The sequence below is a fragment of the Vicia villosa genome, linkage group LG1 (assembly GCF_029867415.1).
Source record: "Vicia villosa cultivar HV-30 ecotype Madison, WI linkage group LG1, Vvil1.0, whole genome shotgun sequence".
Lineage (NCBI taxonomy): Eukaryota > Viridiplantae > Streptophyta > Magnoliopsida > Fabales > Fabaceae > Vicia > Vicia villosa.
The window spans coordinates 108,797,468-108,815,310 of record NC_081180.1 but is presented as its reverse complement, the minus strand read 5'-3'; the positions used below and the strand labels follow the sequence as shown (position 1 = coordinate 108,815,310).

Below are 17,843 nucleotides of genomic sequence, written 5' to 3'. Positions count from 1 at the left end.
ATCGAGCTTCGTTTCTGACCTCGGGAGAGGTAAATACCAGGGAGATTCCCCTTAGTGTTAAGAGCTTTGTGGGGGTGCCAATAGACATTGGACTTTAACTTGCAGGATATACTTCTGATTGTTGACTTGAAGAATAATTTCCGACTTCTCACCATGTGCCATAGCTCGGAGAATTTTTAGCTTGAGGAGATTCCCTCAATTCATCCTGTTGGGGATGAGAAATTCAGATAAGGAACTCTTTATGGGATGATTGGAACAACTCCGAGGAGAAATAAACTCCTATACTTGGGGCGAGAATGAATTCTCAGGAGAAATAAACTCCTATGCTCGGGGAGTGACTTTTCCAGGAGAAATAAACTCCTATGCTTGGGGAATGGAATCAACTCTCAGGAGAAATAAACTCCTATGCTTGGGGAGAGAGTAACTTACTGGGGAAAAGCATTATGATACTTCTCCACTTATGATGGCCAACTACACTTTACAAGTGAATGATGGTTTCTTCAATACACACCAAAAAGGTCATGCCCCAGGCCGCCTGACTCATGAAGATATCTGATTTACAAAGATATTTGCCTCGAAAGGATCCTTACACCACAATTACTTGAGATAATTCTGCCCCAGCATATTCAAGCGCTTGAAATAGTTCCTCATGGTCAATGGACCCTCGAAGAGATTTGTCAAATCTCGACGTAATTGCCCCAAATTGAGTGAGCTTGAGAGATTCCTCGACGTCACTACTTCAGATTGATTGAAATCAAGAGAGAGATTCCTCGACTTGATTAACCCTGATTGGTCGAATTTGAGATGTCAAACCTTGACTTGCTTGCCCCAGATAGGATGAACTCACGAGAGAGATTCCTCGTCGTGACTGCCCCTGATTATGTACATCTTATCATGATCCTCAAGTCTACTTTCTTCTAAGTCAACCAAACTGTGGAAGCACCTTTATCATGCTCAATGTAGTCCTTAAACTCTTCCTCTCAGGGTACTTAATCAACATGCATCTACTCAACAGAGTATTCAGACTTCTCCCCTCAGGGTAATCAATCAAAGAAGGTATCAACTGATTTGCTCAATGGAGAATTCAACCCATTCCCCTCAGGGTAACTAATCAAGAATATTATCAAATTGATCAGACTCAACGGAGTGTTCAGGCACTTGTCCTTTAATAGCCAAACAACGAGGGCATCAAACTTCATACGCTCAATGGAGCCTTCAAACAACTTGCTTTGATAATGATTTCATTTTCCTCTACGGAGTTCTCAAGTCTTTTTTTTACTTTGACATGATCAAGCTCTTCGTGGATTCTCATCATAGAAATTTCCTTGATGTTTAAGCAAATTTTTGTATGCAAAAGAATGTTAATTCTAAGAATGATAATTCTAATGCAAAGCCTATGCTAGTCTTGAAGTTTAAAACAAACTTTTTATGCAATGAGGTGGCCACCTCTTATGAGTGAAATGCAAAGCGGGCATACAATACCAACATGGACATGTGTTACGCTTCATTGGGAGTCAGTTAAATGCTATCTCAATGGAGTGCGTCTTCGAAATAAACCCTACTTCAATTAGGACTTTTAAGGGTTGTAACTTGGCCTGGTTCACGGTTTTCAGAAACAAAGGATTTTTAAGGCTCAAAATTATTTGGTGCCCACCCCCTTCGTGATGTTCTCCACTCCTAAGTTCAATTAACTCAATATAAGTGCTCATCCCTCACAAGGAATTTTAAGATGGTTGAGGAATCAATGAGATTTTTTGGACATGGCAGTCGCCCCCCTTTTATTATTCTGATTCATTGTCACACGACCTTGTTTTTGCTTTATTTTCACCATTATTTTTTCTTTTTATGGCTATATTTTTCTTTATCCTTTTTCTTTTCTTTTTTTTTTGCAATATTTTTTTCTTTCTTGAACAAGTCGTGTGACCTCGCATTGTCTTTGATTCGTTGGAAGTGATTGCGACTGCCTCATTCCATGATTAATGAAGAATTACCATTGTGGCATCATCATCTTTTGTCCTCTTGGTAGGTGAAGGATAACCATTACGGTTTTGACTTTCCTCAACCTTTTGAAGGATAACCATTGTTGTATCCTTAAATGTATATCATTTGGTGAGTTTTGAACACTTGATCAAGTTAAATGAACACTACCCTGCCCCAGGGTTAAAATTAAGGGTTTTTTCTAATCAGAAAAGAAACTCCTCCTTCATGGCTCAAAGGGGTTAGCGAGGGTCTATCTCCCTTATATCTCCAGTGTTTGGGGATTTGAAACAATGCCTGTACATCCTCAGTAGGGTTTTATTCAAAAACACACAATTAGGGATTTTTCATTTTTTTCATCATTCTCCCTCCGCTCTTTGCCTAAGCAAGAGATTAATAAAGTTGGTATCGTAATGCCAAAAACTTTTTCTTTTTTTTTCTTCTTTTTTTTTTTTGAGTGAAAATGAATGGATTACTTCAAGACAAACATAAACAATGTATTATGATTTTCATAAAAAATTAACAAGTTTTTACATGCTAGCAATGCTTAAACAAACAAATAAATTTTACCAATGAGAATGCAATAAAGAACTAAATGAATGCCCTTGTTGAGGAGACTTGACTCCGTATGGACTTATTGCTCTTGAATGCTTTTTTCAGTTTTCATACCCCATTGAGACTTCAATTTGTGCATAAACCTCTCGGAGTGAATGAAACTGCTCTGGAATCGTCGAGGACTTAAATTTTGCCTTTGAATGTCCTACCACCTTCAATTGAATGGCTAGGTGCCCCAACATGGTAGCCACTTAACATTATCATATGTTCCTTCCACACACTTTAGATTACTTCCCAGAAGAATATTCAAGCAAAAGTGTACAAGAGTGGTGCCTTCTTGCCTTACTTTAGGGATTCGAGCAATGCAAATGATGCAATACTCAAGATAGACAATGTCTTGCTTATCCCTCGGTCGGGAGCCCCAAATATAGATGCTAGAATAGTAATCACCATTATAAATGGAAGAAGATAGTATGATCATCACATTCAGGAGAGCTACGTGTGGTAAGGAAATCCCAAAACACCAACTGGAATACCAACAATCAAGGATATAACTGAGTACAAGGCATTGAAATTACATCACTTCGTTTCCCATATTGTTTCTGTCTCATATTCTTTCTTTCTCTATCGACGATCAAATGTCACTGAGAAGAAAATTTCGGGAAGAGGTGACTCATGATATGAAGCAAAAGCTCGAGAATGAGAAATGTCTTCGTAGAACCCTCTTGATTATCACATGGAAAAATATTCTGACAAAGTTGCACAAGAATTTGTAGTGCTTTAAGGGATTCGAGCATGCGAATGGTGCAATGCTCAAGATAGACAATGTCTTGCTTATCCCTCGATCGGGAGCCCCAAGCAACTTCCACATATGTGTACAAAAGATTATTACCACTTCGGCTTGCATGTCCAGACTATCCAGAGAGAGAATAAATGACCTTCGCATCTCTTGACATTAAACACTAGGCAATATCCAACAATGTCTAAATCAACGGAGTCACAATCTTTTATGGCTTTCAACCTTTTCTCCAAGAGGTGGAACCTTTTTTCACTTTCAATAATCGGAAACTCGAAGACTTCAATGATGTGAATTCTCCTTACCGAGAACAGGAATCTCAACATTACTTCAGACAATTTTGATTCACAATACAATCTCATGAGTGAGATTAACATTTGCATCTAGCCTTTGAAGAACCTCTCTCAACTCTTCTTGTCTAAGAGAAAAGGCTTAAATAACCTCCATACATTGATTCATGTCAATCCCCATTTCTGTCCTCATCTCATTCAAAAACCTCACGGAGCTATTCCAATACCAACTTTCGAGCACATAGCGGTGAGAAGTCAGATTTTGTTGTTGAAGTCAAAATTTGAATGGAAAGGGCCCTCGTAAGCTTCTGAGAGAACTATGAAATGAATGATAGGATGAATGCATGTTTCATTTCTAAGGGATCCTAAAGTCTTTTCATCAACATTGTTTCTCTTTTACTCTTTTTTTTTTGTATATAGTATCTTTTCTTTCTTTTTTCTTTTCCATCTTTTCTGTTTTTCTACTTTTTTTTTCGTTTCCTTTTTTTTTTGAAAATAGACTTTAGAATCCCCCACAAATGAAGTGGATAAAGTAATAATGTTATGCAATGCAAAAGCATGGGATCAAGGTCCATATAATCCGAGTAACCACTGTACAATCCTCTGAATAACTGATGTAGGTCAGATGTCATGAGATCAAAGGTCCGACACCCTTTTGAATACCAGGAGAACCAATAGTCACCAACAGAATAGAATAGTCACCAACGGTACCTGTCATGTATATCCCTCCCCACTCACAGGTAAATCTAGGTCAAGGTAGGTCAAAAGGTCTCCAGCGTTAACAACTCTCCTGAAACACCATCATTGTTGCAAATACATGCCAACAACGGTATCTCATTTGAATCTCAACTGGTCGTGGGTCTCATGATCGCAATCAACAGAACCTGACATTCTGTTGGCGTCATGACTATCCACTCTATCCTAGGTATCCTATGTGTCAACTCTGGCCTGGGTATTGGGCCTTTTACCTCATATAACAACCCACCCAACCTGCAAAACAGAACAGAAGACCCCAAGGAACACAGAATATAATCCATATGCATGATGTGCAAACAGAAATAAACATGATATGCAAGCAGAAAAGTAAACATGTAAACATATATACAAGGTATAGACATAAAAACAAATAAACACCCAGTAAATAAACAAACAAACGCAGGCTAGGATCGACTCAACTAAGGATGGACCAGCAACAGGTCTATCAACTTTCCCCAGCAGAGTCGCCAGCTGTCGCTACCCGCGAAAAATGGATCAGAGTCGCCACTAATATATTTATCCCATCGCGGGAAAGGAATACCAGGAAACCTAACTCAGAATAAGAACAAGGTCTTTCGACCAGAGAACAGGGCACGGGAGTCGGTTACGCGAGGGGAAGGTGTTAGCACCCCTCACGCCCATCGTACTCGATGGTATCCACCTATGTTTGTTTCTATCTAAAGGGTGTATACTATGTCTAAACCTAAATGCGAATGAATGCAAAAGAAATACGGGGAAAAGAAGGAATTATTTACAAGTGTGTTCGCTTAGGCCCCGCGACCCAATGCCTACGTATCCTTTTCAGGAATCAGAACGACCGTAGTTCGGCTCCATAGTTTCCATTTGTTTTGTGTTTTTTAGTTGAACAGCGGTTAAGGTCACAATCCACGATGCTCGACCTTTGGAGACTTATACGCCTATTTTTGGAAAGGACTTAACTTGTTCTTAAGCGCCTAACAAGGCAAAAGAAAATGAACTTGGGTTTGTGTTTTTTATGTAACTACATGATGAACAAAACCCAATACAAGGTTTCGCACCACTTCGTCACTTTGTTTTAATTCGAGCCTTTATTAAGTGTTTTAAATGTTTTTGGTTGGGTATTTTTTAAGGGAATTTACTTTGCGATTAGAATCACATAAAAATGTATAATGATCGAGAAGCAGATTAGAGAATGAATCCCACTCACTTCTATCCCATTATATAATGTTCAAGAAACAGATTAGGGAATGAATCCCACTCATTTCTATCCCATTAATTAATGTTTGAGAAACAGATTAGGGAATGAATCCCACTCATTTCTCTCCCATTAAGTAGTGACCGAGAAACAGATTAGGGAATGAATCCCACTCATTTCTATGCCACTTAGTGATTGAGAAACAGATTAGGGAATGAATCCCACTCATTTCTCTATCACTTTCTTGATGTGATTCGCATCTTTATTTATTAGTGTTTTAAAGTTGAAAAAGGATGAACAAAGGGGAACTAACCTATTCTCTAATCTACGTTATTCTAATCTAAGTCTAATGGCCCTAAGGTCAAGGATAACTATCCTAACCTATCTCAATTCCTCTTAACAAAGAAGGAAGAGTCTAGGGGAACATGGCAAAAGAATGGAGTTACAACTCCAACAAGATGAGAAGAGAGCCCTAGGGCAGTAGCAAATCAAGGAAATAAATGTCCCAAATCAAACACAAAAGCATCATGACACTACACGAAAATATTCACAAAGAGTTACCAAAGTATCGCATAAATCGTCACCTAACAATTAGCGAACAAACATCCATTAATCAAAACAAAAAGCAAATGAAACCATGAACAAAGCTTAAAGTCAGTAGCAATTAGTTCATTTATAGGTCCAAGACCTCATACCAATCTATGTTAATCAATTAACTTGAAACAAACAAAGTTCTAACAAAACTATACAAAACTAGGTCAAAACTAGTTAATAGAATTCAAATTAGGAGTGAAGTTAGAAGAATGCAATCAAATGCTATGAGTCAGTAGCTAATGACCTCTAAAAGGTGTCTAAGCAATCACAAAACAAGTTAAGAAGTTTCATACAAAATTATAGGTCATTCGGACATGTTATGGTGCGATCGTTAACCAAAGGTGAGTTGTTTACAAGTGAAAAAGAAAAATCAAGTAAAATAAGAAAACATGACTTGAAAAATTCAACTCCAGGTCTTAGGACCTCTAAACATCCCTACTTATATGTACAAAAAGAAACTAAATCAATTGCATAAATGCAAAGCAAATTATAGGTCAAATTCACATGGTTATCCGTTTAGGAACGCACACAAATCGGGTATAGAAAATCTAATGAAAACCTAACCAAAACATAGAATTAAACTTTTATTTTTTTCACACAATATGGTATATGAGCCTACTGATATCACACAAAAAATGGCAATTAAATTCTATTCCTAAGGCATTAAACAAAATTAATTTGCAAAACCGATTGAACTTAAAAAACACAATGAACACACCAAAGAAAATGATTTATTAAAAACAACAAACTAAGTTCTAAAAATCTAACAAAAATATCAAAAATTTCTACACACATTATTCTATTTAAAACATATTTTTATTTATTTTTTATTTGAAGGAAAACTGGTCAATGAGTCAAAAGTTATGGGAGAAACAATATTGAAAACAAAATCTAAATCTGCCTAGAACTGGGGGTGAACTAGCAATTAGCAATGAACTGAATCTATGTGTTAGCGCGTATGGGCCTATTACAGGGGTGTGGAAAACGAAAGAAAAGAGCCCAATTGACAAAACCCAATACTCCTTGAGCCATTATTACTGGTTTCGATTTATATTTCCATTTCATGTTGGTATACAGCAAGGTAATAGTATTTCAATTCATTTCATCATCATGCCTTACACGATTACATTACATCAGCATATCTATCTTTATTAATCAGCATGTGCCCTTTTATGAGAATCTATAATTTTCATTACTGCATGTAACATAAAGCATGTAAAGATGTTATCAATGGGTCACCTTATGAGTAAGTTACTACAAGACAAAACCAGGTGGAGCCAATCACAAGCCACCACCTCACATGCCAAATATTATCACAAAGAAACAAAAAGAATAATAATAAGAAACACCCAGCATGCGAGTCACGTGAATAGTACCATGGGGTACTGTTCATCGTCTTCCCCAAACAAATCACCGCCATCCTCGGCGGCGCCGGCGACGGCCGGTCCCTGAGAACGACAAACGAGACCACCTCCCCCCTTGTTTTTCCGCGTAGATCACAGATCCGGCCTTAGATTTCTTTAATTCTTTCTCTAACCCACAAACCGAACCAATCTTTATAAACCCTAACATTCAAAGCTTCCCCTAAATCACACAAAATTGATACCAAAACAATCCTCATGCTACAAGAAACTCAAACACGCAATCCATACACTCATAAGAGGTCCGTATCACGTAAACAGAATATATGCTCAATGAATATGCAACAACTTCAATGCAAACATGGTGGTCTAAATCCTAACCCAATCCCTGATGACGGGTTCCAGGCCTATATGCTTCTAAAGCAATGAAAAGAGAGCTTACTTGTTTATTCTTGATCAAGATTTGAAGAAAAATCTACAGCTGCGTTCCAATCCTTGCTCCTTGAGAATGATGATGACGATTTGCAGTGGAGAATGAGTGGACACTTGAGAAGTGAACTCAATACTTGCAGCTTAAATGATGAAGATGATTGCTTCTCTTGAAAGTCATGATCACAAAATGATTATGGATGTGATTGATGAAGATGATGATGATGCTTTGAAGCTTGTATCAAGTTTCGATTGAAGCCATAAGGGTGATTGAAAGGTGATGAAGATTGTGTGAGAATGAAGATGAAGGTTGATGAGTTTGTTACAAAATTGTAACAAACTTTGTAGAGAGAGAAAGAAGAGTGATGAGAGAAAAATGGGAGCTTGGAGAGAGTGGAGTGAGAAATCGAAAGGTGAGTGAGAAGAACAGAATTCTGAAAAACCCCAAACCTCACTTGGTGAAGGGTTGGATTATATAGTGTGTGTATTGTATTATGGCGTGGCTTGTTGTAGTGTAGTATATTCTTTTACTAACTTAGTGAACAAGTTGTGATGTTTGTAGTAAGCTTTGGGTGAGCTTTTTACGTGCAGCACTTGTATGGCCGGATTTGGGAAATAGTGAATTGTACGCGTGTTATGCCCCTGCATGCTACAAGAGACATACTTCTCTTCCATGGCAAGAACAAAATGCCCATGACCCTGACTTTGCAAGCATGTAGCTCCCTCTCTACTCCTTTATTTGATTCAGATTCATGCTCAATGTAAAGAAGGCATGGAGGATAAAAGGTTTTATGTTTGAAGTTTCTTGAAATAAGGCCTTGAGGTACAAACAATATGGTCACAAATATGTTGGATCTTCACTGCATGGGCCTGCATGGATTTGCATGGGTGTGACTTGGAATTGTGCCCTCGTCTTGGTCAGAACAAGGCTTGGTGAAGTCACAACTTTAGCGCTCTATAAATAGTTCACATCCCAACCAAATTGCGTGATTCTTGACTCAATGGATGGACAACATGGAGATGAAGAGAACCATAGCAAGTTTGTACTTTGTGAGCTTTTATATTTCTCTAAAATCGACCTCAAAGTCAGCATGCCACATGCTTGATCATTTGCATGCGCTGGCGAAGAAGCTGCCTGGAAGCTTGTCTTGACTTAGTGAAATCTTCCAACTTTGAGCCCTTTTATCTCTTGATCCTTGCCCCATATGAAAAAACTCCCAACTACAATGTTGTAGAGGGCCACGAGATACACAACTTTGATGTTGGAAAAAAATTGATTTGAGGGTTGGAACTTGGTCAAAAACCTCTTGGAAGTGGCTGCCTTGCTCATGATAGTAATGACAAAAAATAAAATAAAATGGTGGGAATGACTCCACCAGGGCTCGAGCACACGCACCAACGCTTCCAGTCAAGTTGCTTTACCATTTGTGCTGCCCATTCATTCATGTATGCTGTTCCTTTATTAATTAAAGTAGTGAATCTTGTTTCTAAGTGCCCATTTTATTATTTTCTCTATTTCCTTCAAGCCATATCCTTTTATACAAGCCTCTAATGAAAAAACTCTCAACTACAAAGTTGTTCCTCACCATGAGAGGAATAATTTTGATGTTGGAAATTTTCCCGAAAAATTCATTAACCAGGTATAAACTGTTGATGAAATAGACCGATCATCCAGTGTCACAACCTTCACAATTTTCTAAGTATGAGAAATTCAATATTTATCATAGCTTCCAAAAATGGCAATTTTGACAATCCTTTGATTTTATTTGTTTCTTTTGATTTTTCTTGATCAACTTTCCACCAAATAGTCAATATTATCCAGTTGACTCTGATTTTGACTAAAAAGTCAACATCTCCCGATTTTCCGATTTCAGATGAATTTCCGATTAATCCGTTTCCAACCCAGTTCTCAATCAACTTTCCAACCAAAGGGGGTCCAGTGAATGATATTTTGCAAGGCAACCCTATTTCCATATCCACAGTCATCTCCTGATTAAATTTTGACCAAAGATATCTTTCCCACAAAAGCTCTTTTTTTCAATGTTGGATGGTAACCATGCTATGGATGAATATAATGGATGAATGGCCTAGATGAGGTATGCACATGAATGTAATATGAAGACCAATTGGGGAATAAATAAATGGGCAAATTTTTGGGTGCAACAGGTGTCATGTCCGGTTCAACACACTGAGCCTCTATTTTGAGTTCCACCTGGACGCGGCGGCCGAGGCCGAGCAGGAGGGTAACGACCTATTCAGGGAGTACCACCGCGGCTGCGCTCTCCGGTGCTGGTACATGCATGTGGTAGGCGCTGCATGCTTTGTGGACAAGAGTGTCAGGTACGTCGACGTGGCCTACCTCCGCTATTTCATGGACCTGGATACCGTTCACCAGTGGAACTGGGGGTCAGCTACTCTGGCATATCTCTACCAGAAGCTGAATGAGGCCTCCAACTGGAGGACGAGGCAGTTGGTCGGATCCTGCACATTGCTTACGGTACGTTTTATTTTAATACATTATCGTATTTATTTATTTATATATGTTTCGTATTTAATTTTAATACATTATCTTGTTTCTGTTTTAGAGCTGGATCATCTCCTACTTCTCCCGCATCCACGGCTACCACCTCGATCCTGCGTACGTGGACGCCTTGCCCAGGACCGCCAGATACGATCTCTAGAGGGGGAACGATGCGGTGGGACCATACCGTGGATACCTGGACCGCACTCTGCACGATGACGTCACCTGGAGGCCGTTCATCGACTACGCTCAGATTGTCCCCTTTGACGGCATTGCACTTTATTCTGGCTGGTTGGCTTGCGGGACCGGCATCATGGTTCGATATCTCCCTGAGCGGTGCATGCGTCAGTTCGGATTCGTGCAGCGGATACCCAGGTCACCCTTTAAGGCTGCTCCCGACACTGTGACCCGAGTGCAGCTCACTGCCATATGGGAGCATTGGGAGGATCATGTGGTACCGCTGGAGTACCGTCTCACTCGGGTCACCCAGGACTGACACAGTGAGGAGGGATACGTCACATGGTTCTACCGGGTGTCACATCCTCTTCTGAGACCCGACATTCCCGGCGCTCCTAGGCCAGCACACGAGGAGATCCTAGAGAACCAGCAGGCCGAGGATGATCACGCCATTGATCTCATGCCGATCTGCCAGCGGATATCGATGATTGGGCAGGACGCGTTGGATCGAGGTATCGTGGAGCGGGGCGGTCTAGAGGCAGTCGCCGTGATGGAGATGATCGTCACTGATGCGGGCCGTGCGGCGACATACACGCGGCAGAGGAGGTCTCAGGGCGAGAGGTTTAGGCACACCCAGTAGTGGTCGGGTTTATATATTTTTTGTTATCGGATTGTATCTTTAGCACACTATTTTTATTTTTTTCGGTTTGTATATATTATTTTCATCGGATTAGTATTTTTTTTTTGTTTATTTATCATATTAGTATTTTCAGTTTATCTATTGCTTATTTTATTTGGCGTTTACGTTTAATTAAAATGCGAGACTGTTTTAGATAAAACATAAAAAAAAAAAAAACACAGTTTCTGCATAATTCGGAAATGAACTTCCGAAACCCCCCAAAATCTGAACAAAGGTGTTTTCGGAAGTTCATCTCCGAAGACACCCCCCATGAGGTGTTTTCGGAAGTTCATCTCCGAAGACACCCCCATGAGGTGTTTTCGGAGATGCACTTCCGAATTAAGGAAATTTTTTTAAAAAAAAAAGCGCTTCGGAAGTTCATTTCCGAAGCAGGGGTATTTTGGGATTTTCGCTGGGGGTGACCCCCATAGGGAGGTGGGTAAAGAAAAAATCTTTTTTTAATCCTTCACCGATTCTCCGCAGAGTCTAGAGTTTTAAACATTGCCTACAAGGCCATGAGCGGACCAATATTTCTTTCTACTGATAGCAACTTCATTAACACTAAATGAGAATTGAAAAAAAGCTAAATTCAAGCATTGTTAAGAAACTCATAAACACACTTTACCACTATTTCAGATCAGTCTGATTCCGCCACAACATTCCACCAATTTCGATCATAGATCTATTTAAGACACCATCTGAGGCCCAAGGGTCCAGCCACCAAAGGTGTTATGTTATTTTTCTCTCTATGTGTGGCTGCCTCAATCACACCACCTACAAAATTTCTAGTAACCAAGCCCCAACAAGTAAAATTATTCTCAAAGCTTCCATCGTCAACAGTGATTTTGGGAACCCCGCAGGGATTCCAATCGCGAGATTGCAGTCCCTAAATTTTGTTGCATGGCTTCATAGTAGTTGATACTATTGAACACCAAATCACGCTTCCATTGCTTAGTGTCCAAGTCAATAAGCTCAAAGGTTGTATCATGTTTTAGCTTTCATGGAGTTTTCACTAGGAAAGTATCTATTCTTTAGAACTCTTGAAAGTTGAGAAGTCTGATTACTGATTAGATAAATTTCTCAAGCATTTCTTATCACCAAAACTTAGTTAAATTCTATGAAACCCTTGACTCACAGAACTCATTTGGACTTTCCCTTTCCCACGCGATCTCAATTATGTCAGTGGACTTTCCTTTGATTACCTGATGACCCTCACCAAAACTTTAACAACATGTATTCGATATTTTTGCAGCAGCCTTCATGGATCTTGTGTAGAAGCTCATAATGTAGTTTGGAATGGCCTGAGCTACAAATTTGATAAGAGTTTCCTTCCTCAAAGGCCGTTGACTGGACTTGGTTTAAAGCTTTATCTGGTTAACACTAAATGGAATACATCCTTTGATCCTAACATTTGCTGTATTTGCATCAATAATATAGACCTTGATGTAGTTGCAGTGGATGACAACATGTCTCTTTTATCATTATAGAGATCATAACAAGTAGTTTGACTTGACTATAGTTTATGACAACTCCATAATCACATATCAAGACTAGATAGCTACTCATGTGGTGGACAATTATACTGATTTATTTGAATATTTTTCTATTTTGAAGGATAATGATCTAATGGATGAGGTCCTCCCCAACTTGACCATTAAACAAACCAATACAATTTAACAATGTTGCCTTCCACTGAAGAGATCCACAATGCAGTCTTAAACTTTAAGAGGGACAGTGCCTTAGGGCCTGATGGTTTTGGTCTTTTATTGTGTTAAACATACTAGGATATTATCAAGAATGATGTGGTCAAGGCTATAATGCAATTTTTCAAATATGGATGGATACTTCCCAACTACAATTCCAACACATTGGTCCTTATCCCTAAAATTTATAATGCAGACACAATTGAACATTTTAGGCCTATAGTCATAGCAAACTTCACACACAAAATCACAACTAAAATCTTGGTTGATAGGCTTGCACCAGTAGAGCTTCGGAGCTTTAGGTCAATTTTACATAACAAATTTATTTAAAAACTGCAGAACAAAACACACTGTTAAAAAAACAAAAAGAATTAGAATCCCCATAATTAGAATTGCAGTTTCTAATTTTACAAACAAAAAAACAAAGAATTACAGTTTCAAAGGCATGTCTTCAGGAAACACTCGTGTACTCCTATGTTCCAGTCATCACAAACTACCCTCCTTGAGGATTTGGAGGCATACATACATTTTCAAATAAATTAAAACTAAACATAAAAAACCATTATAAAACCAAATTTACATGTTGCAGACACAACCATTTAGATAACCCTCCCTAAAAGATGTAATAAAAATACAAAGGTTTACATCAAAAACCTAACTATTAAGAAAAATCACTCCATTAGTCCATAATACTACTACTATACATCCCAACCATCTTTTCTACTGTCAAATCCCCATTTTCGATCCGCTATACTTCCATACATTTCCGAAAATTTCATCAGACAGTTGCTTCTCAATCCGTAATGCACCTTCGTGTTGCGACTAATCGCTGCACCAGAAAACTTTGAAGTGTCAATTGCCCAAGCTGGTTTCACATAATCAACTGTTCTTGACGATGAACTTGCGTTCGCATACAAGTAATTCAACAGTACATCTTCACAGTTAAATAACTTGTCCACAGTTTCTCTCCCTTGTTTGGCTTCCTCGCCCCAGTACCTCTTGAAAGCTAGTTTTGAGTCGATGAAAGCTGCACCGGTGAGAATCATGTTGTAGCCTTTATGCCTCCGCGCGTATTTTTCTCCTCTGTACTTTAATGGACTCCCGGCAATGAGCCGAGGATAGAATCCGACGATCCGGTCAGGATGTTGACGCCAGACATTAAAGCCTCGCTCGACATCATCACATGTCATCATAATGTCGTCATCGAGCTCGAGGACTGCTCGAGTTTTTATCAACGGGTCTTCCTTGAATCGATTATTTAGAGAGTTTTTCTCCTCTATCCTAATCCTGACTGGTACCGCTGAATCTACATCACTCACTTCTGGAGGGATTCCCTTATTCCATACTACAACTATTTCGGACACGGAAGAGCATCTTGAGTAATGTTTCACATACATCTTCAAGTTCCAGAGACGAGCATCGTAGGTCATTGTTAATAATGTGAACTGCGAGTACTGACCTTTCAACGGATAAGGTTCTTCTGAACCGTTACCGCCATAAATATTTTTGAATCCTATGCACATCAATCCAACCCCAACTACAAAAATTATAGTAAGAATAACCCTCCTGGCACAGGCATTATGCTTTATCTTACCACGGAGAAACGTTGGGGCTCGGTTCACGCGGCTACAGAACCGTCTTACTTTTGAAGAGAATGCGTTTGGCCTTTCCCAAGACAATAGGGTTGGATTCTTCTTCCCTGAGTTATGAATGAACAAATGGAGAGGGACAATACAATTCACAAACCCGAGTAACACACCTAATAGCACAATGAGTATAGCAGCGACTGCAACAGAAGTACAACCAACCATGAGCCGTCGGACTGAATCTCCAGAAGGAACACGATCCCCATCCATAACACCAATCCAACCACCAGACGGAAGACGTTGGGCATCTAAGTGATGGTATCTAGCACCATTCCAAGCATTTCGACTCTTGTTTGATTCAACAAAGCCCAAAGGTACTTCAATTTCTTTGTATTCTTCAGTAGTAAGGGTTTCTATTTGAAAAGCACGAACCCGTCTCCCATATGTATCGCCACAGTCCTGACCCATACGATAAAGATTTCCTTCATATTTAAATGGCCTGCCTCCATTGCGAGCTCCCAAGCTCTTGTTAATGTTATAAATAGGATTTTTCTTGTGAGGTTTCCAAGGACCGAGAGGTGAATTACTATGCCAAATCTCTAACTGCCCATTTCTCTTGGTGCCAAAACCACTATGATCCGAGCCAAAAAGCCAATATTTTCCATCATGGTCAATGATAAAGGAATCAATAAGCGGCTTTTTTATAAGGACTTTTTCCAATTTCCACTGCAAAGGAAAGTTAACAGCTTTGTAGAGACGGAGATCTCCTCTTTGACTCCCCTCCGGCATCATGTATATCTGTAAAGTTACAATGGAAACAATTAAATGAAGTACAGTTCAGGTACAACATCATATTTACAAAACATAATACATAATTTTTCATGGAAACAATACCTGGCCATCGTGCCGAAACACATAAGGATAAGAAAGATGCCAATCTTCATTCAAGGCAATTCCCAGTTGTTGCCATGTTGCTCCCTTATCAGTACTTTTTGAAACTCCAATATCACCTTGCATGGTGACTGCATTCTTTGACTCGTAGAACAGGTATAAAGCATCTCCCTGGATTGTAACACCAACAGTATAAGCTAATAGGTTGATTCAGTGATAATTAATACAAAAAACAAAATACCTAAAAACTTTGAACACCTCAATAATGTGATTAAATGAGTTTTCCATTAATATTCCGCACCACTCACGTGTCATTTATTAAACATAGTCATGCATGTTCTTTTTGTGTAATTTGAACATTTACCGGCATTTTAAGAAAGTTTATATAAGTTACTAACTGATGGCGCTAAAACCTTGAAGGTTTTGTAAACACCCTATTGCAACTAAAGAGATGGGAAACAACTTCAACACATAGATCAACATATGAGTCAACATTGAATCTGCATTTCATAATATTTACCGAACTGATATGAGTTCTTTTGCAGTAAAACCAATTTTGCTGTAAGATCCTATCTAAAGATTGACACAAAGTAATGACCTACAATCTTATAGTTAAGAACAGGACCTTGAACACAATACGATATCTTCACTAACCCCACCAACCAAAAAACTTTAAGCTAATTAATTTCTCAATATATGATGTGATAATCAGAAGAAATAATAATGATAACACAAAGTATTATCTCTCACTATAACCTAACCCTTCAACATTCTAATATCAGGCTTTAATTTATTAGGGATTAGTGTTTGTATCAAATCATTGACCTGTCAAAGTAAACAACAATACATATAAACAAAAATAGTGAGGTTTTTGCCAACCATAAAGATACAAAAGAAACCATTAAAAACATTAAACTATTCCATAGAATCCATAGCACCAGATATACAAAGAAACAAAGGGTGGAACAAAGGGTGACAAGAAACAATTACTCACCTGAATAAAAAGAAAAGGGTCAGCAACAAAATTACTCGGAACTCCAGCATCAGAAACAGAAGCACAAGTCACTACAGGATTAGCAACCGGCCAAGCAGCGCTTTCATCCTTCGAAATATTCGCCTGCACACGATCAAAAAACATCATCACTTCCATAGAACAATCAACAAACACTAATCCATCCCTCAAAAACTCACACCACAAAAAAAAAACCCAATTCATAAAATTCCTCACTCATCACTCCATCAACCCAAAAACAAAACTCTCACCACCATAACTCACAATCCACAACAAGGGTACATAAAAAATGAAATAAAAAACAGATTTTTAATATTAAAAAACACCAAACAAGAAAAAATAGAGTAAACTAAACCCACTCAAGAGAGAAGAAACTTACAAATTCTATAGGTTTCAAAGAAAAGGGAGAATCACCATAGAAAATCCCAATAGCCCAAGAACCCTCATTGTCATCCTGACACCCAAAAGGGGAAAGCGCAGTATGAACAGACGGAGAAAACGCAAGCCACCCATAAAAGCTAGCAATCGATCCAAACAAAACAAAACACCCAAAAAAGAACACAAAACCAGAGGAGAAAAACCGGTTATAGTAGTGCTGATTCTCCAATCTCCACCTACACCAACACTTCATACTCATGTCACAACAACTACCACCGCTATTATTACCACCACTACTATTAGAGCCACCGCCGACGCTACCGGTAATATGGCCGGAACCCATTTACGGTGGCGCAAAATGGTTTCGGTAACTGAAGATCTTAAACCGCCGTGGCAGCGCCACCGCGTTTTAAATCAGTCGCCAGCATTTGACAGTTCACACAACCGAGTTTTGCTTTTCTTGTTGTTTTTGATTTTTTGGGCTTTTTTTGTTTCTCTCTCTAGAATAGAAGAAGTTTGGAGGATAAAGTCGTAATTTCGGAGAATTAATGTGTGAGTCGAACTTCCTTCTTGCATTGGTGTCTTTATATATACCGTTTAGGAGGCTCATCCATTGAATGAAATATTTTTTTAGTAGTCAATTTTGTATTACTCATTATCTAAATTTTTTATTTTTTTTTTGTTAATCAAAGATTTTATACTAATTTTTAAAAAGGAATAACTTTATATTGTTAATAAATTATAATGATATGATTTTTAGTTTGATTATTTTTAAAATAAAACTTATGAATAATTTTGATGAGATGTTTAGGTAAAAAAAAGGTTTAACTTATTTAGTATAAAAATTAAATATAATACTTTAAAATATTAAAAGATGGAGTCGTTTGATCATTAGTATAAAGTAAAATTCTTGTTTGAGGTGGTTAAAAGCTGATAAGGAAAATTCTGGTTATGATATAAATTT

At 38.5% G+C, this 17,843-nt stretch overlaps 1 protein-coding gene across 1 annotated transcript; it reads right to left on the bottom strand.

Moving 5' to 3' along the window:
- Positions 1–13,381: 13,381 nt before the first annotated feature.
- LOC131643805 (glucosamine inositolphosphorylceramide transferase 1) lies at positions 13,382–17,445 on the bottom strand. Its single transcript, XM_058914126.1, has 4 exons — positions 16,881–17,445; positions 16,484–16,606; positions 15,493–15,660; positions 13,382–15,396 (listed from the first exon to the last, which is right to left on the bottom strand). The coding sequence occupies exons 1-4, from the start codon at positions 17,220–17,222 to the stop codon at positions 13,711–13,713; spliced, it is 2,319 nt and encodes a 772-aa protein (XP_058770109.1). The 5' UTR covers positions 17,223–17,445; the 3' UTR covers positions 13,382–13,710.
- Positions 17,446–17,843: the final 398 nt, after the last annotated feature.